The following is a 26,731-nucleotide window of genomic DNA, read 5'->3' on the forward strand; positions in this document are numbered from 1 at the left end:
TTGGCCAATAAGTGGGAAGGGGGGCACATATCTAATACTTAATGTATTAGTGGAGTTCTTATTTAAAGAAAAGGCGCTTACATTTATCTGTTTGGCCCATTATACGCCCATTGACTGTCCAAATCACGCTGAATTTCCTTGTTCAACAAAAGTTCTGAGGTTTAAAGAAGAACCAAACCTGTTTCTCGTGTAAACAACAAAATAAGTTGGATTAAGTTACCATGCCAAGCAAATTATAGAAAAATAAAATCCCAAAGTTTGTCATAAAAAAACTTTTAAATTTAAGATTACTCATTATCAGCAGCTTTTGCAAATGCTTGAAAAAAAATTAAAAAACTAGACAGCAATGAATCAGGAGGCTTCTTGATGAAGAAGAGTTCTTGGATGAACTAACAAATCAACCTTGAAAACATATCAATCATATCTGCATACCTGCGCTTTACAAGAGACAAACGAGTAGAAGTGGTATTTTTAATGGTATTAATCACGAATGTAACGTTTTAGCTATAAAATGTCAAAATTGTCAAAGCCATATTCAAAACAAAAGTCAGCTGGACATTTTAACTATATCCCCTGAGGGCTATATGCCTTCAGGAGCCTGCATGAGCCTTTGTCTGTATCCTGGGAACATGTGTACGGTTGGGTAGGCTCAATTCACTGGCTCAGTATCACGCAGGTTTGTTTCTTTGAGATCAGGTATCAAGCAAGGGACGGTAACCAGTGCAGTAGCCATGTGAATATGAGTCGCGTCCTTTGCAAATAAATAAGAAGGGTCTGGTGTTAGGAAGAACATACAACTGTGATCTATAGTGTCTTTTTGTCATCTCGGCATTGTGGCCAATATTCAGAGTTCATTGTTTGAGTGAAACCAAGGCAAGTCAATTCACCAGATAAAAGTTTGCAGTTTGAAATGTGATAGTGTAACCAAGTGACATCCCATCACATGCAGGCCTAGGTAACTTACTGAGAACAACAAATGATTCAAATTGACGGAATGACAAGTTTCACTTGACCTCAAAAGACCTAAAAAATGATGCCTGGTAGCTACGTCTATTCAGAGATATGTCTAGGCCAGTTAAAAGTAAAACTTTCCGGTGAATTTCTATGCAATTGGATTTACTAAAAGAATGAAAGACACATAAACACAGTCACTGCGAGAAAAAAACTTTATTTATTATACCAAATAATATACATAATTTACAAAAATATAGTCAGGAAGAATATAAGATGGGAGTTATTCAAATGCAAGGTCACAAATGGAGTGAATAGTGGGTGACAAAGCCATCAACCAAACAAGTTTGGGTGTCTCTGTCAGCGACCACTGCAGCTTTCACAATTTTATAAACATATATATTTGAAACCATTTACATTTGATGTGAGTAGAGGATTTGTATCTAAAAAAAAAACAAAACAAAAAAACAGGGAATTGTATACATTACCATACCTAGTAATATGAATTCCTGTCATAGCCACCACCCTTGCTACCACCTCCATAGTCGCGTCTGCCACCGCCATAGCCACCACCACGGCCGCCACCATATCCACCTCCTCCACGGCCACCACCATATCCACCTCCTCCACGGCCACCACCGTAGCCCCCTCTGCTGCTGCCACCATAGCCGCCACCACCACTTCTGTAGCCACCTGCTCGGCTTCCTCCTGCTCCACGCTCACCACGGGGTTGTGCCTGGTTGACTTTCATGGAACGTCCATCAAAATCCTAAAACAATAATAGGATATTTCAGTTTAAAATGCTAATAAAGTAATTAAAAATAGCTTAAATAAAAATAGCTGTCATAAACTGGGCACACACCACATCTAGAGCAAGGGATACGGTTTGTATTTCACAGTCATGCACACAGTGCCCTAACCTGTCCGTCAAATTCATCAATGGCTTTTTCCATCTCCTCTTTGCTTCCAAATGTGACAAATCCGAATCCTCTAGGTCTCCCGGTCTCCCTGTCTGTTATTACTTTGACTGAAAGAAGGAATTAAGAGCCATTTCTTAAAAATAACACATCGGCTTCACTCTCAACAAAGCACAATGGGATTGAGGCAACAAGGCACTTGACGTTGGCTGTCTTCCACATTTGTGGGGACGTGAATCGACATCGTATTCGTTTTTTTTTTTTTTAAGTGGCTGACTTAAAAGACGCTTTGCAGAAATCTTTGTGTTGTAAACACTGTAAGATCAAACCTTAGTCGACGAGTACATGAAAAGGAACAGGAAACTTTAAAGGGAATGATCTTGATGCTGTGGTTAATATTTGAATAAATTCGATCTACGATTGTCTTTTCATGAAAAAAATGCCCAACTTCACGATTGACATGACACGAGGCATTCTCCAGAGGCGTAAGATGTCGAGCACTAAATCGCATTTCTTCTGTCTTTACTCACCATCTACAACGTCACAACCATGGAACTTTTCCTCTAGGGCTTGTTCGTCGACACTGTAAGAAAGATTTCCGATGTAGCATCTGTATTCCTCCCCCATTTCGAGATCAAAGTGAGAGTATTTTAGCAAACAACTGAGTACAGTGAAGTCTAGAGCGAGAGAGAACGAAAAGATGCTTTTACTCAATATATGGGGGCGCCCGGCAGCTACAACAGGGGTGCTCATACTCAGGCCCGCTCGTCTAAGGATAAACAAACTGTAAAAACACCCCCCAAAATGACGATAATAAAATGAAAAATCACCTGGTAGCTATTAGATACCATGCAATTTTATTTTCATAAAGTTATAATTACGCTCAATTTCTTGGATATCTTATATTATTGTGACTTTCTCTCTCTTAGTTTGGGGTTCCTTTGGTGAGCCTCGCCCTGCAGTAATTAGCATATTCGGTGACGCTTTGCAAGTCATACCACGAGGTCTTCTTCTCTTGATTGTTTGTTTGAAACAAAATGGCGACGGATTGTGGAGCAGTGTGTAAAGTATATGCAGGAAATCTTCCCTTTTCTCTAAATGATGACTCGCTTAGACAGTTATTTGAAGACTCGGGTTTTAAAGTTGTGGAGGGTAAGTTTATTTTTGGTAGAAAAGAAGCCAAGATCTCGAAGTATCGTTTCTCTTTCGCTAAACACAGGAAGGAGCTCCCATAAAAAAACCTTTCTGCACGCTGTAAGCTTACTTCTGTTTGTTCTGTATAAAGCAATACTAATTGCTATATTCTAAATTAAGAAAAGCACGGCTATAAATCAAAGCTGTAATCAAACACAGTGGACATGAAACCGTTTGTCATTTTTTGCTTTTGTTTTCAAGTCATAAAAGGAAGCAAAGAAAGGACGCCAGTTGTTCATCAAACTTCTTTCTAATTGTTTAGTAAACTATGCTAGACGTTTATTTATTCTCACCCAAGTGATATTTAATGTTGTTTGCCTAGAGGAGCTATCTTTCCTTGTATTTCAAGGTTCTTAAGTTAGTAAAATTCTGATTTATTGTTTGTATTCATTGACGAGATTTCCATTGAAGTCACCAGCTGCCAGCTAACCACTGATCTGTGGCATCCTCACAGATTTCATCAGACCAACCTAAATGTGATTTTCTTGTATTCTTTGAACTCTCACTGACTATTTCCAACACCTTCAATCTGTCATTCAAAACCCTTGAAACGTTTTTATTTGCCCGCAATGAAAAGGTTTTTACTCCTTGGTGCTGACCAATGGAAAAGTATCAAATACAATCTTGTTGGATTTGCGGTTGGTAAAAGAAGTTTCTTTGTCTATCTTAGCTCGAGTCATCATGGAGAGAGAGCAACCAGAACGATCAAGGGGTTTTGGGTTTGTCACCCTAGAAAACCAAGAGGACCTTGAAGATGTTACACGGAAGTTTGATGGATTTGTAAGTATTTTTGTCATGCTGCTATGCTCTGTTGATTTCTCCTTGAGCTGTCCACTAGAATAGTGTAGGTTATAATTATTTTAAGACATTAGAAGATATTGACAATGGCCCATCTTGATAATTTTTTGGACTTTTTTATTAATACCCCATCTGTGAATCCATGTCTATGGGCAGTACCATATTTTTCTCCTGTCGAGTCATTACTTGGAATACCCTTTTCTGGGCATCATGGTTTAATGCTATTGTTTGATTCTTCATTTGACAGGAGTACGAGGGCAGAAGACTTAAGGTAGCAGAGGCGTCAAAAGACAGTGGTGGTGGAGGCAGGAGAGGAGGTGGCTATGGTGGCGGAAGAGGTGGTGGTGGTGGTTACAGGAGCGGCGGAGGGTACAGAGGGGGCGGAGGATACAGGGGTGGTGGAGGAGGATACAGGGGACGAGGAAGAGGTGGAGGTGGTTATGGTGGAGGTGGTTATGGAGGTGGTGGTTATGGAGGTGGTGGTTATGGAGGTGGTGGTTACGGAGGAGGTGGTGGTGGATATGGAGGCAGTGGGTACGGAGGTGGTGGTGGTTATGGTGGCGGTGGATATGGTGGAAGAAGAAGCGGTGGCGGTGGATACGAAGGTAGGAATTATTGCATTTTCTATATAAAACCATCAAATAGCATGCTAATAACATGGTAATATGCTTAATTGAGCAGCATGTTATTGAATCAGTCTCTCTGTGTTTAAGTGTTATGTTTTTCTGTGTCTAATCAATATTCCAGACCATTGTGCAGACAGTCTATTTTATACAGTACAGTATGTTCAATTACAATGTTCATGATTGAGTGGCTTATTACAGTATTTTAGTCAATATCTGTTTGTTAGTGATTCTCACTTTAATCCTTTTCCATCCATTTATATGGCCATGTTGACCCATCTAATTGATACTTTGGTAATATGTTGACAATGGAGAAGCCTTCTGGTTCACTCAACATTTGTCTGTTAGATTCCTAAATGTATCTCATAATCTTGCTAACCCATCAAATTGGTACCTCACAGTTTCATATCCTTTCTTGTATTCCACATCTAAGATATCCACTGAGCTGCAGCTTCTAACTAAAGCTCGTTTGAGTTCCAGCTTCTAACTGCAAGCTCTCTTTTCTTTGTTTGCGATTAGATCAACAGTCATACTACTGAATCCAACTGGCCTCAGTTCCTGTACAGTTCAATCATGTTCCGTGATAGGATGACCGATATGACCGTTGCCTCTAAATGACCATGTCCGCAAAGTGTACATTAGAACTAGTGACCGTATAGTGCATTGGCACCTGTGTATGAAGATCTCAAGTTGATGCATGTTCCGTTCAGTACCAGTTAAAAAGATCACGGTTCAAGTTATAGCTTTGTTAGTCGTCGAGGCACCCTAGCTCCATATAACCATTCTTAATTATTTTTTTATATATTTTATGCTACGCAATGATAAATCATTAAAAGTCTTTTACCGTGTCTTTTGTCCCTCCTGCAACAGATCTCATATGAAGAGGGATAAATAATTTGATTGAGATCATTGAATGGCTTTCTTGTCTGTCTTGTATCACAAAAGTGGATTGATTATGAAATCCATAATGATAAAAAACTCAAACATTGCCTAATGCTCTGATCAGAATTGTTATGAATAGATTGATAAGCCGTGAGTAGAACACTATAAGCAGCAATCATAGTGGGTTGTATCCCCAACTGCAACTATAAGGCCTTGAGCAAATTCTGTTTTATTCATACAGCGTTCAAGTGTGTTGGAAAGGACATGAAACAATTGACTTCATTTGCAAGAAATTTTAGAATGGCACATGAAGAGAACATCGTTTGTTCAAGGCGACATTTTTTGACATTGTCCTCCAACCACTAATAGTGGCAAAACATGCAAAGCATGTTTAAAGATGAGATACGAAGGGCAAATAGGCAATGATTAAAAACATCTTCTCAGCATACTTTGCAAATGTTTTGGTGCAAGTATAAACAAAGCATATGACTGGGCTAATACTCTGCCCCCATCTATCGTGGGGTTTTTTAATTGAATCCCAGATTCAGCTATTTGATATGATCTATTTTAAAACACTATGAGAGAGCCTTTTAAACACAAATACAAGCCTTCTATTGTTCTAACTTAGTTATTTTCACAGCATTCCGGGTATCTGAGGATCAGGATCTTGTCACAGGCGTGAGCACCACCCTGAGACCCTGGTAAGTATGTTAGGGGAAATTTAAAACCTTTTGTTCCTAGGCTAGCCACGGTTTGCAGGGGATGACAGACACCATTCAAAAAGCTGTAAAATCAAGGCAAAGGATGGATGGGTGCTCCCTCTAGAAAGGTGTATATCTAGCTTCCCCACCCCCGCCCTACAAAAGACAGTCATTTCTTATTAAAGGATACTATCCCTTTTCTATCCTATGATACCGTTAACTGGCCCCTCCCATAGAAAATCCTGGATACATCCAACCACCCATCGGCATGTCTGTTAGGTTACAAGGCATTAAAACATGAACTATCCCAGTCTGAGACCCAGTTGATTATGCTTATCCCAAGGGTACGCCAAACCTAGGTAACTAAGAAAAACCTTGTGTAGCTATGCTTATACCAGGGACAAGCAACACGAAACGTTGTTTGTGCCTAGGACAACATTGTGTAGCTAAGCGGATAACAAGGACAAACTTCGCAAGCCCCACCCGAGAAGTTATGCTTATTTCTAGGCAAACGTACCACCCCGAGACCCGGGAGCTATGCTTATGTCTAGGGCAAACGTCTCATCCTGAGACCTTGGAGGCTAGGGCAAACGTCCCACCCCGAAACCCGCGGAGCTATGCTAATGTCTAGGGCGAACGTCCCATTTCGAGACTCGGAGAGCTATGCTTATGTCTAGGACAAACGTCCCACCCCGAGAGCTTGGGAGATATGCCAATGTCTAGGGTAAGCGTCCCACCCCGAGACCTTGGAAGCTTTGCTTATGTTAAGGGAAAACTTCAAACGTCCCACCCCAAGACCCGGGGAGCTTTACTTACGTCTAGGGCAAATGCCCCACCTCGAGACCTTGGGAGCTATGCTTTTATCTAGGGCGAACGTCCCACCCCGAGACCTTGGGAGATATGCTTATGTCTAAGGCAAACGTCCAACACCGAGAGATTGGAAGCTTTGCTTATGTCAAGGGAAAACTTCAAACGTCCCACCCCGAGACCCGAGGAGCCATGCTAATGTCTAGGGCAAACGTCCCACCCCGAGACTCGAGAAACTATGCTTATGTCTAGGGCAAACTATAAACGTCCATCCTGAGACTCGGGAGAACTATGCTTGTACCTAAGACAAACCATCCTGAAACTAGGATATCCTTTAGTATGTCGGCATGGCAATATCGAAAGAAAAATCGTGGTTGTGTTTGGAGCTGTCCGATGGATAAGCACCGGAAGTAGAAACGCGAGAGGCGTGCAAAAGCAAAGGTCTCGCTGAGGGTTGTGTGTCGAGTGAATTCGGTGTAAGACGCGAGGCCCCTATTCAGGGAGCACTTTGTTGCAGCTCGTTAAGATGGGCAAAAAAAAAGGCTGCGGTCGTGTAAGGTTGCGCGACAATGCGTCGTCGGCCCAAGCGATTCTGCTTAAGATTATTAACGAAAGCGACGTTGACTCTCTTAAGGTACCATCCAAGCCTGGTTGCCCGGGTGGATCCTTAATGCCGAGGAATACCTGTTTTATTCAGGAAAGGTAGTTTAGCGACCCACTTTCTGAGGCACTTGTGTCGAGAAAGACCTGCAATCAGCGAAGGGTAAGCGGTCGCTTCTGGAGGCAAAGTGCGGGGCGTCTTCGTTCGCGAGATGGACGGTTTCACCGTTGAAACTCCGCACATGCGATTGATGCGATGGGCTTGGCTAACTATTGCTTTCGCTCTGAGTGTGCCCATCGCAAAGTACTTACATATAAACGCGATCCGGTAATAGTGCTGTGTCCATTGTATCGGGGGGCCTGACACGGGGAGTCTGAAAGGGGGGGATGAAGCTCCTGTCTCTGGGACCAGAGGGGTGCAGACTCCCCTCCGTTCTTGGAGGGTATAAGCGTCTCTAAACCGTCTTTTGACTTAACGTCTTTGCTTTCTAGCTCTGGCGTTGAAAAGGACCCTGTTTCATGCAGCCCATTGGCAGCCGCTGAATCAGGTTGATGACGATATAGGTTTGGGATGAATGCTTTGAGCTGACATTTCACAATGCCGTGAGGGCTTCGGCTCGTTTCAATGCCACCCCAAGGCACACAAGACGTTTTGGGACGTCTTCTATGGGTTGGCGCCACGGTAATGCGTGCTCCCTGCGCTTCAGTGGATAATACACCCTGACCCCCTCAGCCGAGCTCGAGCCAGATAGGAGTGGTTCCTCTTCATAGGTCGGAGGTAGGCTTTAGTACTGAGCAGAATTAGAGCTCTAGTAGTAGTTACTATGGCAAGGTTCTCTTGAATGGTGGGGTGAAACTAGGTAAGTAGTAGTTACTATGGCAAGGTTCTCTTGTATGGTGGGGTGAAACTAGGTAAGTAGTAGTTACTATGGCAAGGTTCTCTTGTATGGTGGGGTGAAACTAGGTAAGTAGTAGTTACTATGGCAAGGTTCTCTTGAATGGTGGGGTGAAACTAGGTAAGTAGTAGTTACTATGGCAAGGTTCTCTTGAATGGTGGGGTGAAACTAGGTAACCAGCTCCGGAGAGCCTGTAACGCATGTGATCTTTCGGCGTTTGTTAGGGGGGTAACGAAACTGAAAAGCTCTGGGGGTATTCGAGGGTCGATAGAGGGACTCGACCTCTCTTGGTGAGCGAACATGTGTTTTGCCCAATGCCATGAGGGATGAGTCCGCAATTGGGTGCTAATTTCCCCGTGCTGTTTCATCAGATAGCCAAAGGTAGCCAAATGCCTCGTCATCTTATTAGTGACGCGCATGAATGGATTAACGTGATCCCCACTTTCCCTATCTACTATCTAGCGAAACCACAGTCAAGGAAACTGGCTTGGCACAATCAGCGGGAAAAGAAGACCTTGTTGAGCTTGACTCTAATCTGACCCTGTGAAAAGACTTGAGATGTGTAGAATAGGAGGGAGTAGCAATAGATCTGTGAAATACCACTAATCTTATCGTTTTTTACTTACCCGATGAAGCGGAAGCAAACCGCAAGGTTCCCGTTTGGATTTGAGGTCTCTCTTTTGCAGGCCGATCCGTGTCAAAGACACTATCAGGTTGGGAGTTTGGCCGGAGCTCAATGAGAACAGAAATCTCAAACAAAAGGGTAAAGGCTCACTTGATTTTGATTTTCAGTATGAATACAAACTGTGAAAGCATGGCCTATCGAGCCTTTAGACTTTATGAGTTTTTAGCTAGAGGTGTCAGAAAAGTTACCACAGGGATAACTGGCTTGTGGGAGCCAAGCGTTCATAGTGACGTTGCTTCTTGATCCTTCGATGTCGGCTCTTCCTATCATAGCGAAGTAGAACTCGCTAAGTGTTGGATTGTTCACCCACTAACATGAGCTCCTTCGTGAGACAGGTTAGTTTTACCCTACTGATGAAGTGTTGTTGCAATAGTAATTCTGCTCAGTACGAGAGGAACCGCAGATTCAGACAATTGGCATTTGCACTTGGCTGAAAAGCCAGTGGTGCGAAGCTACCATCTGTTGGATTATGACTGAACGCTTCTTAGGCGAACAAGGATAGATAACGGGCTTGCCCGCTCTCCTGAGTCCCAATGTGCCAAAAGGGACAACACCTCTCGAGGCTCTAAACTATATTAAAGGTTAAATTTCATTCTACCTCACCAGCTCGTCTGAACGAAAAATATTTTCCTTTTAATTCTCTGCATAACTATAATCAAATACAACAACTGATTCAACATTTGGCCCAAATGCTTGTTTCAGAATGAACAGTGGCACCATACGCTTGTTTTATTAGTGTACATTGTACAATATTTGAATAATAAAGATATATAAAGGTTATATTCCTGTATTGCTTGCTACTAACAGTCTTTCTTCAATAGTTTCTTTTATATACATATCCTTAGCAATGATAGATTTTCAGCTATCTTTAGGACGGACCATCAGAAAAGTGAAGGGGGGGGGGGGGGGGGGCGGGTGTAAGGAACAGAAAAAAAAAATGCATGCAGCCAAGACTTGACAGAAAAAAAAAACCATACAACGATTCTTCCCCCATCCCCCAAACACACACACCCACACAGTTTTTTACACTTTCCTGTACACCTCTTTTCAAATGTATACGGAATCCCGGGTTTCCAATGTCGGGATGTCATAAGCATTCTCATATTAAAGACGTTTTCCCAATCGAGTTCCGAACACTACATGAAGTATGTTGCTAAACTCGACATGATACAGCCGCCCAAACCATGAAAGCTTTTAGCGAAGATCTGTGCTTGAGAGTAATTTTCATCAATATTTACAAGACTCATCTGTTGATGGCACTTGCGGAACACTCTGTTGGGAAATCATTCGTATACGATATCAGAAAACGCTTCTCTTAACACGGGAACATCTAGCTGTAAGCATATTTTTGCCGTAAGCTTTATTGATTTTGAATCAGAATGGTTCAGTTCTGTGTATGAAAATATATATATATCTTTATTATTGCCAACAGATGCTGATAACTGTATTTTGAGAAATATGTTAGTTTCATTTCGATGATTACGCCTTCTGGTTTACACAGTTAATTAACCGGCGAAGAAGTTAGTATTTCTACCACGTGTCTCTCGTTTATCCGCCTCGGATTCATCTATCCCCTTGAACTACTCTTGACGTCCCCGTGTTCAGTAGGTGTGAGTAAAAAAGCAGTACATATTGCAGCATATTTTTATAGGGCTGATATTTTGAAGACCTGATTTATATTAGTATGATGTGAATTTACGAAGAAGGGGAGTGTGGCTGCATTACAAATATTGTATGAAAAAGTGTATAATGTTGGAAAGTAAAGTCCGATGCCTGAGTATCTTCATCTTGTTGTGTTTATTTTGCATTTATGAATTTTTGGGGTTGTGGGTATTTCTCAAAGACAGTACAGGCCGGTTGAGGGGTCAATGTGTTAATGCACAACATATTGTATAGGGGTACAGATTTGGATTTGTTTGTACAAATAGAAACAAGAAACATCCATCACATACTAATCAGATACTAAACAGATACTAAAATACCCCCTTGGGGTACTTTTAAAAAAAACATTAAAATAATAAAAAATAGCTAAATACCGAGTAAAATCAGCTAGAATCGATGGAAGGGCATTATAAATATGGTTTTTTAAAAATTATTTACAGCAACTTTTTGTAATTTGTGTGGATCCTAGACAGTGTCTGATTTGAATGCCTTTTCTGGTTTAGACGCTTGCAAATTTCTATGCAATACGCAAGGGATAGCTATAATCAAGAGAGCATAAGATATCTTATCCTCTCTTGCTATAATATGCATTTCTGAAACGTTTCTATACCGATTAAGCGCTTAGTTATTGCTACGTCTTCAAACAGCAAACGTCTAAGTTTTGGCGCCGACCACCCAAGTGGTCCAAGTCACGCTTGGATCACGCGCTTCGACGTCGCGCTAGCTACATCAACTAAAGTAACTGCGGTACATCGCAACAACGAGGAGAGTTAAATATAAACTGGACTTGAATTGACAGGGATAAATCATATCATCCCAAAAAGGGGATCGATCTTCATTATTTTTTGGACCATTTTCTGATCTGTTAAAAAAAAATCTTCCTACCCAGCTGCTATTTATACTAACAAATCCAAATTTGTTTCCCCGTATTTTTTATTCAGATGTATTAAAATATGGGTAGGTTGTGGCTGAAATAGAAATTTACTAAATCTGCTAAATAACGCAAGAATCGCTGTAAAAAATTGACATGTTTCCAGACCTATTCTTGCAGAAAATGGGTAGTTTTGAAGATTTTTTGTTATCAACAATTACTCCCCCTTGCTATTAGCTTCTGTTTAGTATCTAAGAAATTATAGTACAAGATCACCGCGATACAGAAGTAGGAACTGGTTGTTTCGTAAATAGAATTTTTAATATTAGGAACCGGACAATCAAAGAGGATCTGCACTACAATTGACAGGGAACTTTTTTAACGAAATTCATAGAGATTTTCATCATTTTTAGACCAGTTTCGGTTCCTACTCGTGGCCGGAATCACCGGAAGTAGTGACTGGTTCCTACTACTCTCGTTCCTAGTTATATATAAAAATCTAAAAATCATGCAAATCTCTATGAATTTTGTCAAATAAGAAATAATTCACCTTCTTCGGGTGATCCTGAATAGATCCCTGGTAGATGTCGCGCAGTTAGATTTTGGTGTAGCTAGCATGTCTACTAAGCGCTTTACCGTCGACAACATTCGCATATAATTTTAGAAGTCATTCTGCAGTCAATCTAGGAACTCGTATCACGAATCGTTGGAAAAAGCACTGAATAATACGTGTTAAATAAATGTTAAATCCCCCGCAAGACCGAGTTACCTCCCCGGTATGTCCCGGGACCGGGGGCCGGGCTGTCAATTGACTGGTGCATTACGATCGCCTTTTGAATGTTTTGCACTAGTAATGACTCAAATCAAGAGACGACATGTACAGGACCCGAAATGATCCCAGGACCCGAAACGATCCCAGGACCCGAAATGATCCCCAAAAGTACCCCAACTGATCCTCGGACCCGAAACGATACCGAGGAGTCCCCGAAATCAACCCCAAGGAATTGCGGTAATGGACAAAGGGAAAGCAGAAGAAATACTTGCAAGTTTTGAAGCATAATAAAGGGTTAAGAGCGACTCGATTTCTAAACAACGTGACTTAAAAATATTAAATTCCAACACAATGCTTCTATTTATTACATTGCCCGGCGTTAAACCCATAAACAGAGTCCAAAACAAATACACAACTTTAAATTGAAAGGAATACAGCATAAACATAGCACAGCTTTGCTCAGATCAACCAAACATTTGACCTTTCATCACACTCTAAACATTTTGCGGTTCCGACACATGACCCCGACACTATAAATCTCATTTCCGGTAAACATCACCCCTAAAAATTAATATTCATCTGACAACCAAACATGTATTTCACCACGAAATCCTTGTTCACACGAGCGAATATTTACCTACACATTTTAGGCAGCCGGTTTGGCCGAGAAGATGGAATGAAAAAAGCACACTGAGTAATACACTCGAACAACCCTTCTACTATCGATGCAAAATATTAAGAGGATGTGAAAGCAATATTATGTGAGTTTTGAATTTCCTCATGTAGTCGTGCGTATACCCCGGCATGATCTCACGATATGATAGGTCTTTCATTTACCGAAAACAAACATGCCAAAAAATAACTTTAAAACATTTCGCTTCCTATGTAAAGCAGCATGTCCCATCTGTAAAGACTTTCTTTTATGGCTTGTTATGTAAAAATGATTTATCTACGCCGGGCTCCTCAAATTACTATCACATGAGTTGTTAGTTGACCCCAATTTTTTACTCAACCACTGTATTTCCCCCGCAGTCGTATATAAAAATCTTAATACTATAGTTTTAGTTAATGTAAATTTCTTTTTAATAACACAAACAAAGCTAAATGTTTCATATGTTTTTAAAACTGAAAGCCAATCCTTACACATTCCTTTAGTTGTCCATTACTGTAATTCCTTGGGGTTCATTTCGGGGACTCTTGGGGATCGTTTCGGGTCCCGGGATCAGTTGGGGTACTTTTGGGGATCGTTTCGGGTCCTGGGATCGTTTCGGGTCCTGGGATCATTTCGGGTCCTGTACAGACATCATGGGCCACGGGGATTCGTTCTCTTATACATCATGGTCTCTTGCTCAGCACAAAATCCTCCAAATACCGAATCGTTGTAAAGGAGAATAATGTTGGCGTATTTCCAGCCGTATTCTTCAATTCTATACTGAAAATTCTATACTGAAATATTTTTAAATACTGCCCTTACCATTAGGAACTGATGAGGAACTGAGTAGAAACTGACTAGGAACCAGGATCACCGCGGTCAAAATTTCTGCCCGCGCGCAAAAAAGGCAGACTTTGCATCGAAATAAAGGAGAAGAAGGAAAGAAAAGAAAGCTCCAATAAAAAGCCTTATAATGCGCCGAAGGTCAAGCTAATATAACCAATAAAATTTAAGTGAAGTCTTATAGGAGTATAGTCACTTTTGCAATTCCAATGTGCCGAACAAGACTGATCAAAGTTGAATAAAATACAATGATAATGATGATGGTAAGGTAATTTGTGTAGAATAGTCTGTTTTTTTTTCTTCAAAATTTTCATGACATTGCTTATTTTTCTTTCCTTCATGCAAAGTCTACCTTTTGCGCGGGCAGAATTTTTGCCGCCAAAATGGTGACGCGCGCGCACATCGCAATTTTGGCGGGAAACGCAGAAGGCGAGAACGGGGATTGCTCGGAGAAAAACTTGTTGATAAAACAATTGCAGATCCCCCTAAATAAATACTAATATTGCCTAGTTATGAGACATTGCGTATAAAATAGTTTCTCATTTATATGCTTGAAGCAAATGACCACGAGAAGACGACATGGCTCTTCAAAAGGTATTAAGTACAATAATAATAACTTAATACATTTCGATACATTCTCATTTGCACAAATAGCCTAGGCTTGTTTAGGCTTTATTGTTATAGTACTTAAGTATAAGTAAATTTTTCTTCTCAAGTTTTTCTCGATTTGTTTAGTAAGATCACAAATCTGTTTTGACATTCTACTGAATTGTTTTAGGGGATAATTTTAGAAAGGATTCGCCAGATATAACGCCAGAGAGTTTTGAAGAAAACGAATTCAAACTTAATAGAAGAAAAGGGCCAAAACCAAAAACAAGAGGGATAGACCATTTGACCAAGAAAAGTAGTCGCAGGAATGATAAGAACAAATACACAACTCGAGATAATAGAGACACAAGGGTAAGTCTCTTAAAATTGCTTTACTCGAATCCAATTGTCTGAAAATAAATTATGCTAACTTAAATGTTCTAAAACAGATAGCAAGGAGAGAACAAAAAGAGGGTAGTCAAGAAACTTCCTCCATGGTCAGCGAACACAGAATAACTGTATGTTTACCCAGGGGATTATACAGACGGTGGATTGGGTGGATATGCTACCCCTTTTTGAGTAAAAAAAGGATAACATTATGTCTGTTTTAAACAAAATAAATTACTTCTTAAGTATGTCTGGATCATTTTTCACACCCCTTTTATAAACTTTAAATCTGCTCGTGACACATGTAAACAATGTATGCCACCGTTAAAATTTATACTTTAAATTTATACTCAAACTTCCTCTCCCAAAAGAGAAACCTGGGCATCTACAATAAAAGCCGAATATCAGAAACCATCCACCGAGGTGAGTGCTTTTGTCTTACAGACTTACCAAAGTACCAAATGTATAATGTAATGTACCCTCAGTGGTTAGGGGCAGGGCTATTAGATGGAGTAGGTCAGCATGAGCTATGCAGATAGGGGCGGGGACTTTACTTGCCAACATTATACACTTTTTCATACAATATTTGTAATGCAGCCACGCTCCCCTTCTTTGTAAATTCACATGATACTGACATAAATCAGGTCTTCTTCTGCAATATGTACTGCTTTTGTACTCACAACTACTGTAGCTAACCACATCCCCCCACAACTAGACGAGCCCTTTTTATAATATGCTGCACTGCCAATTCTCATGCACAATTGGCATCATTACTAGCACTGATTGACCAGCTGTTAATCCATATAATTGAACAAAGGTAATCACACAGAGAACAGGTACAGTACTGATGATTCTGTTTTTGATTTTTAGGTCAGCCGCAACATGTTAGGGTACGTAGTGTATCATAATATAAGTGACAGAGGCAAATTATGTGTGTTGTTATTCCATGTCTCTGTGGGTTATAGTTAAACAAGGTTTTTAAAAATGTGCTATTCATGTCAGACTATCCATGACATCAGAACCAGGACGGAGGATGACATAGCTAAAGTCCTTGATTGTTCTGAATTTCGGCTCAACCCGGTTCCGCCATCATTGGACCAACTTCTTCCTGATGTACATCATGATTCAAGCAGTGCTATATCAGCTACTCCAACTAGCAATCATATTAATTCCCCCAGGTAAAAATAAAATAAATTATATTTTTCACATATACACTATACATGGTCTGCCTTTGAGACAAATGTTTGCATCAATTTTCAATAAAAAAAAATGAAGAGATCATTTTTAAAAAACAACCTCATCCCAACCCGTCCTTTCTCCATATGCTACCTGCTAATGTGCACCCTCCCTTAGCAAATCTTTCGAATGTTGCTGTCAGCAGTATAACAACTTTGTACAGGTGTAATGAGTTGAATAACAAACATTCTGTTACTTATTAGATCAAACATTCAATTACTCATTAGATCAAATATCCTTTTACTCATTAGATCAAACATTCTATTTCTCTTTAGGAGTGTTCACAGCTCTTGTCACAGCACAATATCAGCTCTAAGGTATAGGTATCACTCTTTCTATTGTTCAGATAAATAGACTTGGTGTTATACTGTACCTCTCAGTTTGTGTATTATCTGAAGAATAGATGTGCACAGGTTGCACACACACCTCCTTAGCCAACAAAATGTAGGTCATTTCTTATTGGAGGATCATCAATTTCTATCCTTCCTCCATATGATACCAACAACTGTGCATATTTATTATCGGCACCTGCCCGAGGCACTTTGTCTTGTACTACATTGAGTAATGTGCCCATTTAATTGTGCATTCCAACAGGAAGGAGGATAATTGGCTTGCCAAGTTTATTAATTTTTATTTAGTTATTTGTTATTTGCAGTTCTAATGAATATCAACATCACAATAGCGATGTCTCCAGCAACAACCTGAAGTACAAGGTAAAGGATTTACAGTGCTTTTGTAGTCAGTTAGCAATTCTCAAACATTTTCAGAAAATGCCATAACAGATCTTTAGATCTCACAGAGATTCATTATTTCACATCAAACTCTCTTCCTAAAAAAATATTACTCTGACATTTTCTAGACTCCCCTTAAGGAAATATCGGAAAGCCTGCTGAGCAGTTTGCGTCCAAAAGAAACATTCCATGGGAGTGGTAGGCATTATCTTTTTGCAATAAGCTAGTTCCAGTTTATATAGTTATTTAGCCATTAGCATAGAATAGTAATAAATTTAAAATATAATAATAAATACTGATGACGATGATTTATTTGTTTTAGACTACTTTTCTGGGGTCAGGGAAGAATTGAGAAAACTACATAGACAGAGGTTTGTTAATTTTTAATTTTGACGGCATGTCTATTTATTATGATTAACATGTTTTAACTTGTGTTTGTAGCCTGGCTAGCAGAGAGCAAAATTTGACAAATCTAAAGGGATTGAATGATGTTACAGGGCATACAGCAAAGAGAAAGCACATAATAGATCAAGGTGAGGATATAACTAAGGTATAAGAAAATTGGTTGTGTGAGGGGCCATCATGATTTAGGGGAGCCCAGTACAATGCTGCTGGGGAATGCTGGTGATTTTGAAAGCTAAGGAATGCTTTCACAAATTTAATTATATTAAAAGTTACTCAAATCCCTTCCTATCACCGCCACTAAATGAGTAAAAGCTACTGTAAGAATGGCATTGGTGAGTGAAAAATACTAATACAAACTTGTTTATCATAGAGAACCGACCACTATCAATCAAACGTCAGCGTAAAGAAGCAGAAACAAGTACTGTGCAAACCACAGCTGATGAGGTTCTAAAAGCACTTAAAAGTGTAGAAACTCATACTGCAAATGTATCAATGCCTGAACAACCTGCAAGCTTTTCACAAATCAGTGACCCACATCTAGTAAGTGGAGCAAAACCACCAAAAGGAAAAATAGTAATTTGGTTAGAAAGTAAAAGTTCTGATGAACCATAAGACTCAGTGATCAATAATGTGAAGCGAAGTGAAATAATGGAAAATAATAAGCAATGATGTGAAGCAAAATGAAATAATGAGAAACAATAAGCAGTAATATGAAACAAAGTTTAATAAAGAGAAATAATAAGCAATAACGTGAAGCAAGGGTTTAAAAAAGGGGGGGATCATTCATTGTTCTTCCATGGATTTATATATATTTCTTATTATTTTAAGCTAAATTTCCCCTAATACGCCCCTTCTGTCTTACAGACTTACCAAAGTACCAAAGTACCAAATGTATAATGTAATGTACCCTCAGTGGTTAGGGGCAGGGCTTTTAGAGGGAGGAGGTCAGCATGAGCTATGCAGATAGGGGCGGGGGACTTTACTTGCCAACATTATACACTTTTTCATACAATAATGTGAAGCAAGGGTTTTAAAAAGGGGGGAATCATTCATTTTTCTTCCATGGATTTATATACTATTTCTTTTTATTTTAAGCGAAATTTTCCCTAATACCCCCTTTCACATTATCCGTGATAATGTGAAGCAATGTGAAAAAATATAAAAATAAACATATTACATCTCTAGTCCTTTACTTATTTTATAATCTCTGCAGCTGAATCCCCCTACTGCGGCACCTTGTGAAGTGAAAAAGATGGTCTTATCAAGTGATTGGGAGAAGCTAAGGGCGTGCGATAATAGGGTGATGTACGACCATGTGGATGCACCCATAGGCACAGCATCTTACGACATACTGGATTTCTTGGATAACAATGTCATTCCCTGTAAAGACACTAAAACAAAATACCAAGAGCAAGATGCAATATCTTGGGAACCGCCAGCTGTCTCCCCTCCTAAAAAAACATGGTTACAATCACCAAGTCCACCAAAGTTCTACCGAAGAAAACTTTACTAATTCCCTGTCGTGTGTGACAGCAGTATTATACGTGTTACTATAAGTGTTATCAAGACTTGTCCGTAACTTTATCTAAAGTACATTAATGTTGTATATAATGTAATATATGTACAATATAACTCAATACTATATGAAATCCAAAATTTAATATATCTCTTGAAAAAATAAAATACTGTCTGAAGTTACAAAAAATATACAAGAGGTACCACAAAAAGGGGTAATCTTTTACTTTTAACAACTGTTTTTTGAGTCAGGATACTTAGATTTCAATTCCTTTTTAAATTTTCTAAAAAGCTCTCTATTTTTGTTGTTTTCTGCATCTTTCTTCTTATGGAATCTTTGCTTGAATCCATGATGAACCAGAAATGCGTTATCCAAGACAGCAAAGCTAAACCCTGCTACATGGGTCTCACACACTTGACTGATACGGTTGAAGCCATACTGGAAAATAAAAAATACAAGATTTCTGGCATTGGATGATGGGTGGCAGCACAAAATAGGCAACAAGCATTTTGGCAGCTATACCAAACAAAGAGCTTGCGGCATACTGTTAAGGCAATCCTTTCATGTGGTCATATGATCATTTCAAGCGTTCAAACAATCCTTTATTATGGTAAAAAAAATCCTTAACTGTGGTCAAACAATCCTTGCCTAATAGTCAAACAATCCTTTACTATGGTCAAACAATCCTTTTCTATGGTCAAACAATCCTTTTCTATGGTCAAAAATTCCTTTACTGTGGTAAAACAATCCTTTGCTATAGTCAAATAATTATTTCCTAAAGTCAAACAATCCTTTCCTGTGCTCAAACGATTCTTTCCTATAGTCAAACAATCCTTTCCTGTGGTCAAACAATCCCTTACCATGGTCAAATAATCCTTTCCTAAAGTCAAACAATTTTTACTTGTGGTGTTTTGTCTATATTTTCCTCTCTCTGTTGATATTTTAAGGGGCTTTTCTAAACAGAACACAAGTAAAACTGCAATTTGCAGTGTATCATTGAAATATATATATTCCTTCTAATTTGGTTTGATCAGGTTTTTAGTTATAGGTGATGTGGTACAATAATGCATTGCTTATTATACTTTAAGAAATAATGAGTAAGAAATAGTGTTAAAAGTACTGCACCTGTTTAAATCGTCCATCGTATAGTGGGACACTATTTAATGAGATGTAGAATGGCTCCCAAGGATCAGTCCAACTCCTTGTAAATGACACATGTAAGCCACTAGAAGATCTTGATCTACACAACCATTGTTACAAACATTAAATGAAATGGGTCAGCATCATATTGTAGTTTTGTAATATACTGTAACTGTACTGTAACACTGGCTTGTCAAATAAGCTCCATGGGCCTTTTTGTCTCAAAGAGGGGGGAGGGCTTCTTTCTCTTTTTTGTCTCAAAGAAGGGGGTCTTATTTCTCTTTTTGTCTCAAAGAAGGTGGCTGCTTTCTTTTTTTAGCTCAAAGAGTGAGGCTTTCATTTTTGGTCATAAAGAGGGGGGCTTCTTTCTCATTTTGTCTCTATGAGGGGTTTTCTTTTTTGTCTCTAAGAGAGGGGGAGGGGGGCTATTGGAGAAGAGAGAGGGGCCTTATTATCTCTTGACACAATGTACAGTATTTTAGCCCCTAACAATGCTATAATATCACTGTATATACAATGACATTTTGTGTCCTTTTTTCATTTGAACCAATTAAGCAAATATTACTTGTAAACATGTTACATTATATTTTTATGGACTTTTATGGCTTATTTTAAACTTTTGGCTCTAAACGAGGCAGGGCTTATTGGATATGAGGTGCTTGATAGAGTGTTTACAGTGGACAGACACAAAACAGCATTAGTTGAAAATCTGAGGCCTGGCATAATACCAATACTCAAGATGAGCATGGGATAATAGAAAACCAAGGCAGCTATATTCAAATAGCTCCTGAGAATTCCTAACCTGAAAACACCATACAGTGAAGAAAGCACGAAAACTTGTGTACCTTTTCCATTTGTCATAGTTTGTAGGACTTTGACATTTCCTGCAGGCCTGGTAGTAAAATGGTAAAACTTTGCCATTCTCCCACATTTTTATCAATTCCATCTTGTTGGTGTTAGGAGGCAGATTTTCTTGGCTTTCAAATGCAGGGACAACATACACTTGCTTCACTAGAAAGAAAAAATTAACAAACACACCTATTAAAATTCTAACCTATCGGAGTTTTCCAAATGAAAGCATACCTGTCATTGAGAAGAGATTGTTCTCCCTGGAAAAGTTGAGAAAATCCTTGTATAAGTTCCCATTGCACATCATATCAATGTCCACCACAAAAACAAATTTTGCTTTGGAGTGTTCTCTGCCAACATTGCGTAAAACATTACTGGGGTACGGGACCTGAAATGAATAAAAATAATAGAATGTAGGTAATGGATACACCGAATCACCTTATGAACACTCACATGACACACATGTGTTTTCTATCAGGTGTGCCTGCTTAGACATTCAGTGACAGACTTTTTAAAAACAGCTTACCTCTAATCTTTATCACATATTCCTTTTTTGGTTGTCCAGATAACACAGTTTACCTCTTTACTTAAGCCTGGTTCACACAGCGCCATAATCTTAATCATAGCCATAAAGAGCCTCACATGTGAACCACTCTGTCATAGTGATAGTCACAATCATTAGCAAGATCATAAGAGATGGAAAATTTCCAATGATTATGACTTTGACGCTTTATGCAAACGACACTTGTAAATTGCACACTCTGATTGGTTAAGGTCCATGTGTTATCAGGGGACACACAAGTGTTGGCATCAGTATGTGCACACGCTCCCCCAAAATAGATTGTAAAGTAAGAAAACATTTTACTGTAATTGTTGTATAAAACAAATAGATGTCATTGTTTTGTGCAGCTGTTCTCCCATAGATGCACAGAAGGCATCACACTGTGATGTGAACAACAGCCACACAACTAGACTACATCTTGTTGCATACGTTTTTGTTCCTGACACGCTTTGACATCATCTGTGCATCTATATTAGATGACAGACATACACAAAAATGAGATCTATTTGTTATAGCGGAGCCAGCGCGGGTGTAGGCCGCGCGCGGAACTCCATAGGTATAGAAATATGATATAACTATGCGCATGCTTTTGTGGTCATTGTGCGGGTACCCTGTGGTGTCACTCGCCAGTCAGTCAGCTGCGCAACCCCCAGGCCTCACTCGGCCCCGAAATGACGTCTAAATAAGCACGTAGCAAGAGAAAAAGTTCTTGTCATGCGATGATTATTTCTTTTTGCCTCAAATTTTGTGACTTCAGTATAAAGTCAACTAGAGGAGATCTACTAACATTCATTCACGCCAAGATTTATGTAAGGATATGTCTGGTTTTAGCTAGTAAATTTAAGTAAGTAACAGTTCACATTAAAAAGCAACCACAACCACAAGAAAGCGACAAATACAATGCAAGGTGATTTTCAGACGACGATTTGTATTGTCTATTTAGGATATGACAGTTATTGGGCTTTTTGTTGTCCTTTTTGTTTGCTTTGAGAATGCGAGTACTTCACTTAGTAATCAAATTATTTGAGCATAACACCTTTTGTTTTGACATTTTTCGTTCTGAATTGATTGTGTTGAAATATCTTGATTGTGTTGAAATATTTCATAAAGGCTAACCAATATCGTGTTGCATTTGTCATATACTGCTAAAGAAGACCATTCTTGTCTTTATATCCTGTGCTCTTAGTCCTAAGAAGATACATATCCTTAGAAGATACAGCAACTTTTTCAACTTACCGAGGATAAAAAAATTCAACCCCTATTGCCAATATGTATTGCTGTTATTGTCTGCTTCTTGCATCTCATGTGTTTATTTTTTTTTTCAAATAGTTGTGGAAATTAGTCAGATTATAAATGTCTTGAAGAGAAGATTGTTTTTAAAGAAATTTCAATCTTTTAAGAACCAGGGACTACCTGAGGGCCAAGATGAATGCTAAAGACTGGAAGACATGAGAATTGAAAATCTAGTCTTGAAAGATAACAGTAGGGAGTTTTTATTCACTAGTCATTTGATACCCCCACACACATGGTCCCAGGAAAGGGTGGGGGATTAGACTTTAATAAATGCATGTTACCAAGATAAGAGTCAAAAACAGTCAATACCACCACCCCTCTTGATATATTCTGGTTAAAAAGTAATCTAAAACCCCACCTTAACCCCTGACTTCCCCAGGACCATAAGGGATTGGGCTCAAATGACTAGGGCATTACTATGTGATTCAGCAGTACACACTCAATAGGTTTTTTTTAGAACAAGATACTTATATTATATAAAACTAAAAACAAACTTTTGCTTTTTCAATAATAAATCTGTAAAGAAAACAGTTTTCTATCAACCTAAAGATAATGGGAAAGGGGATATTTTAGGAAAGTACTGAATATAATTATCACATTATTTTTATTATATTTTCTTTTAAAACATTTTAAGAAGAGTCATATTTCTCCCTTTTCCTTCTCCCTATTGATATTTTTATGCAATTGATGCTCTTTGCTATTTCCCCTCTACACCAAAAATAAATTAATGAACAGATTTGATTTTTAAATTAGAAATTCTTATTTAGTAATTTCACTTTATATCTTCTTTTAGGGATATATCCTTTCCAAGTCTCTTTCCCATTACATTTATTTTAGAGGTTTATATTTATTTCATTGGAATGGTTGGATCCAGAGTTTCTAAAAACACCAAAATATAATGCATTACTGGATGTATATTTGTAGATATTAATTCCCTGGGGATGGAAAATCACCACTTAAAATGGTTAATTAAAACTTCAGTATTGCATCTTATCTAAAATTGTGTCTGACACTATATTCTATCTTTGAAATTCTGTTTCATCCATTACTTGTTCTTCGCAAGGACAAAGCTTGTCTGAATGTAGCTTTACAAATTTTTTTTACATTATGGAATTTTTATTAAGGGGAAGGGTTTTTAGGGCAAGATACTTAAACTTTATAACACTAGCAACAACCTTGTTCTTTTTCAATAATAGAATTCTATTCACATAGCTTGGATAGCATAGACATGGCCTCTTTAGAGGCCTGTGGTAGTGAAAGAGTTAACATAATGGGAAAGGGGAAATGTCAAGAAATGCTCAATCAAATTATTTTCATTACTGTTATATTTTTTTCACCAAACCTTTTCAGTTGAGTCAATTTCCCTTATATCTCATCTTCCTTCGACTATTTTTTGGTCAATTGATGTTCTTTGCTTCCTCTCTACCCCAAACATAGATCAATGTATTTTATTGCATTCATTTTGGAGTAGGCCACCAACAACAAGGCCACTATTTGGTAAAGGGTGGGTGCACCAATATGTAATGGGCTTATACGCGGAACAAAGTGATTTTCTTGAATATCTCGCGAAGTATACATGGTTTAGCAATAAATCTTGGTATAGTGGTAGATCTTTGTAACTTACAACAGTTGGAATTGTTATTGCCATGGAAACACGCCCAATTGCATAAATTTGAATTTTAATTAGCCAGAATCATTCAAGTAAAAATGGGGAACATTTAGGCAAAAAACAATTTAGAAATCTTAAGCCATACATTTGTTTATTGGCTTAACACATGTATGAAATAGCCTTTGCACCTGGTCCAGCTATTAATTTTAGCGAGATATAGATTTTTATGTTACCACGGTAACCGTTGTCATGGTAACGGGGTCAATGGACCAGATGCAAAGGTTATTTATTATGGGGCTTTTGACTATGAATAAATATATGCATGAGTTTTCCCCATTTTCCCCAAGTTTTTAGCTAATTAATATGCAAATTTATGCACATTCGCTGCTTTTATGGCAACAGACTGTGCAGATCATGTTTTTCTCCTATGGTTATTCACCATGCCAAATTTGGTTGTTGTAGTTTATCGCAGTCTTGTATTTTTGAAAAATACTTAGATATCCACGTATAAGCCCATAAGCCTAGAATTTACAATCAGACTCTTGACAACTTTGACAGCCATATTCACACCAGGAATTGTGTTTGTTAACTTTGATGTACTGCATAATTGAAATTATTGAATAGGGCCTGGATCCATTTGGTTGGTACAATAAATAAACCTCAGTAAAGAGCAGGAATCCACATCCCACAAAATACCTCGATCAGTCAACACAAAAGGTGTTCAATGCTGGCTCAGCTTCTAGGCAGTGCCTAAATCTATATATTTTGCAGTCGTAAAATCATCTTTGATTCACTGGGGTTGCTCCCTCTGTTGTTTGTCAGATCACAAACTTACAGTGCCTCCCCACCATAGTTTGTACTGTTTGCAAGATCATACACTTAACTCCCCTCCCCATAGTTTGCTTGCCAGATCATAGTCACACAGTACACTAGCCCTCCCCCCCACACCCCCCAGATCATACACTTACCTCCCACCCCCATAGTTTGCACTGCTTGCCAGATCATAGTCACACAGTACACTAACCCCCCCCAGATTAACACTTACCTCCCCACCACAGCCCCATAGTTTGCACTGCTTGTCAGATTATAGTCACACAGTACACTAACCCCCCCCCCCCCCCGTCACTCCAAAGTCCCCTCCCCCATAGTTTGCAGTACTTGCTAGATTATTGTCACACAGTACACTAACCCCCTCACCCCTCTCACTTCCCAGATCATACACTTACTGTACCTCCCATCCCCATACATAGCACCGCTTGCCAGACCATAGCCACACAGTACACTAACCCACACACTCCCCAGATCACACGCTTACCTCCCCACCATAGTTTGCACTGTTTGCCAGGCCGGTTTGAAGAGTGACCATAAATTCCTCACATGTCAGAGGTAGCTCTGCCCTTGCGAGGCGCACATAGTTACTAAGTCTGTTATCAAGTGCTGGGTGGGACAAGGGGTAGACCACATGGAATGTTACTCTTTGCTGAACATCTTTGTTGCACAGATGTAGGCCTATCATGGACTTGTATGCAGATACTATGTGTAGTCCTGGTACCACAACAGCTATAGGAGATGAATTATAATAAATATACCAATGCTATGTGTTGCTAGCACAACAGCTATGGGGGGGGGGGGGTGAATAAAAAAAGCACCTCAGTGGAGAAAAATTCTTACCAACAGAAATTGGTCCTTGCCAGTGTTCTACAATATCCAACAAATAGTGCAAATGGTTGACTGTGCAATGAGTCACAAGAACTACATCGTCTTCTCGGTGGAATGCTGTGTCTGTCCCTGAGATAAAGTTTGGCTGTATTTTGTACTCGGCATGCGAGTCTATATCTAGATAGCTGAAGTACATCTTGGTGTTGGCAAAAAGCGGCAGTCCCTGCAAGGATAATAAGGATTTAAAATATGGTCTATTAACAATCACTTTTTCATGCAAGTGAACTTACACACCAAGGAAATTTCAAAATCTAACACCCACACGACCAGTGCAAATAAAAAGTAAGGAAGTAATTAAACGTTATCCTTTGTAAGTATCCTTTGATTGGGAAATATTTTATAAAAGGTTTGTATCAGATAAGAGTGAGTTGAAATGTTTTTCATGTCTTCAAGAAGAACTCCCCTTAAGTTTCTTTCAGATTTGCTGAGAGGACCAATTGTTGTGAGCTCTGGTCACTACCTTTGACTCGTTTCCACTAAGTACGCTGTGATTCTTGTCCGAAACACTTGAAACCAAGAAGAAATTGACGAAAGCCAACCCCACGCCGACCACAGCCAGCGCAAAGATCGCGCTTTTCAGTGTGATCTCCATTTCATTAGTTACTTTGATGCCATCGGTAATAATTAAATATTACAATCACGTTGAACGCATTTTCAGGGATAAAAAGAGAGATTTTTTAGAACAGGAAATATTCAGCCTTGTCCAACATTTTAAAATACAAGCACTAAATAGGATTTCCGCTGACCACTATATCGCAGTCATTTGTAAACAACATATTTAGCTTAACATTTTGAATAGATAAATAGAAAATATTCTTAAACCCGTAGGTGCAAAGGCTAAA

The 26,731-nt window shown here is 39.0% G+C and overlaps 4 protein-coding genes across 7 annotated transcripts; 2 read left to right on the forward strand and 2 right to left on the reverse strand.

The window, feature by feature from the left end:
• Positions 1 to 457: 457 nt before the first annotated feature.
• LOC5500366 (glycine-rich RNA-binding protein 10) lies at positions 458 to 2,573 on the reverse strand. The gene is made up of 4 exons (XM_048724800.1): positions 2,399 to 2,573; positions 1,872 to 1,978; positions 1,445 to 1,720; positions 458 to 751 (listed from the first exon to the last, which is right to left on the reverse strand). Exons 1-3 carry the CDS (start codon positions 2,493 to 2,495, stop codon positions 1,445 to 1,447), a joined length of 480 nt encoding a protein of 159 aa, XP_048580757.1. The 5' UTR covers positions 2,496 to 2,573; the 3' UTR covers positions 458 to 751.
• A 281-nt stretch (positions 2,574 to 2,854) lies between these two features.
• LOC5506531 (acanthoscurrin-2) lies at positions 2,855 to 5,331 on the forward strand. Its single transcript, XM_032374957.2, has 4 exons — positions 2,855 to 3,020; positions 3,733 to 3,842; positions 4,108 to 4,465; positions 5,003 to 5,331. The coding sequence occupies exons 1-4, from the start codon at positions 2,906 to 2,908 to the stop codon at positions 5,020 to 5,022; spliced, it is 603 nt and encodes a 200-aa protein (XP_032230848.2). The 5' UTR covers positions 2,855 to 2,905; the 3' UTR covers positions 5,023 to 5,331.
• An 8,333-nt stretch (positions 5,332 to 13,664) lies between these two features.
• Positions 13,665 to 20,003, forward strand: LOC116614203. 4 transcript variants are annotated; one of them, XM_032374952.2, is made up of 14 exons: positions 13,665 to 13,799; positions 14,410 to 14,448; positions 14,633 to 14,814; positions 14,892 to 14,960; positions 15,201 to 15,252; positions 15,700 to 15,719; positions 15,832 to 16,007; positions 16,341 to 16,382; positions 16,721 to 16,778; positions 16,925 to 16,994; positions 17,119 to 17,167; positions 17,238 to 17,329; positions 17,572 to 17,741; positions 18,415 to 20,003. In XM_032374952.2, the coding sequence occupies exons 2-14, from the start codon at positions 14,415 to 14,417 to the stop codon at positions 18,712 to 18,714; spliced, it is 1,314 nt and encodes a 437-aa protein (XP_032230843.2). In that variant the 5' UTR covers positions 13,665 to 13,799; positions 14,410 to 14,414; the 3' UTR covers positions 18,715 to 20,003. The 4 variants fall into 4 exon arrangements, with proteins under 4 accessions (XP_032230843.2, XP_032230845.2, XP_048580794.1 ...); XM_032374954.2 differs by lacking the exon at positions 13,665 to 13,799 and having other exon boundaries at positions 13,820 to 14,448; positions 14,892 to 14,939; XM_048724837.1 differs by lacking the exons at positions 13,665 to 13,799; positions 14,892 to 14,960 and having other exon boundaries at positions 13,820 to 14,448.
• LOC5506539 (beta-1,4-glucuronyltransferase 1) lies at positions 18,691 to 26,722 on the reverse strand. The gene is made up of 7 exons (XM_032374955.2): positions 26,350 to 26,722; positions 25,842 to 26,052; positions 25,486 to 25,730; positions 20,941 to 21,094; positions 20,703 to 20,868; positions 19,843 to 19,957; positions 18,691 to 19,155 (listed from the first exon to the last, which is right to left on the reverse strand). The coding sequence occupies exons 1-7, from the start codon at positions 26,479 to 26,481 to the stop codon at positions 18,946 to 18,948; spliced, it is 1,233 nt and encodes a 410-aa protein (XP_032230846.1). The 5' UTR covers positions 26,482 to 26,722; the 3' UTR covers positions 18,691 to 18,945.
• Positions 26,723 to 26,731: the final 9 nt, after the last annotated feature.

Source organism: Nematostella vectensis, chromosome 3 (genome assembly GCF_932526225.1).
Source record: "Nematostella vectensis chromosome 3, jaNemVect1.1, whole genome shotgun sequence".
Taxonomy (NCBI): Eukaryota; Metazoa; Cnidaria; class Anthozoa; order Actiniaria; family Edwardsiidae; genus Nematostella; species Nematostella vectensis.

What these genes read in the sequence shown, in the direction of transcription:
- LOC5500366 (XM_048724800.1), bottom strand. Translation starts at nt 2,495, where the DNA reads ATGGGGGAGGAATACAGATGCTACATCGGAAATCTTTCTTACAGTGTC. An exon ending in TGGTTGTGACGTTGTAGATG is followed by an intron (nt 1,979 to 2,398) that starts GTGAGTAAAGAC and finishes TCCTTCTTTCAG; the next exon opens with TCAAAGTAATAACAGACAGG. An exon ending in TTGATGAATTTGACGGACAG is followed by an intron (nt 1,721 to 1,871) that starts GTTAGGGCACTG and finishes TTATTGTTTTAG; the next exon opens with GATTTTGATGGACGTTCCAT.
- LOC5506531 (XM_032374957.2), top strand. Translation starts at nt 2,906, where the DNA reads ATGGCGACGGATTGTGGAGCAGTGTGTAAAGTATATGCAGGAAATCTT. An exon ending in GGGTTTTAAAGTTGTGGAGG is followed by an intron (nt 3,021 to 3,732) that starts GTAAGTTTATTT and finishes TGTCTATCTTAG; the next exon opens with CTCGAGTCATCATGGAGAGA. An exon ending in CACGGAAGTTTGATGGATTT is followed by an intron (nt 3,843 to 4,107) that starts GTAAGTATTTTT and finishes TTCATTTGACAG; the next exon opens with GAGTACGAGGGCAGAAGACT.
- LOC116614203 (XM_032374952.2), top strand. Translation starts at nt 14,415, where the DNA reads ATGACCACGAGAAGACGACATGGCTCTTCAAAAG. An exon ending in GCAACAACCTGAAGTACAAG is followed by an intron (nt 16,779 to 16,924) that starts GTAAAGGATTTA and finishes GACATTTTCTAG; the next exon opens with ACTCCCCTTAAGGAAATATC. An exon ending in AAAGCACATAATAGATCAAG is followed by an intron (nt 17,330 to 17,571) that starts GTGAGGATATAA and finishes TGTTTATCATAG; the next exon opens with AGAACCGACCACTATCAATC.
- LOC5506539 (XM_032374955.2), bottom strand. Translation starts at nt 26,481, where the DNA reads ATGGAGATCACACTGAAAAGCGCGATCTTTGCGCTGGCTGTGGTCGGC. An exon ending in TTAGTGGAAACGAGTCAAAG is followed by an intron (nt 26,053 to 26,349) that starts GTAGTGACCAGA and finishes TTATCCTTGCAG; the next exon opens with GGACTGCCGCTTTTTGCCAA. An exon ending in GCAAGGACCAATTTCTGTTG is followed by an intron (nt 25,731 to 25,841) that starts GTAAGAATTTTT and finishes CATCTCCTATAG; the next exon opens with CTGTTGTGGTACCAGGACTA.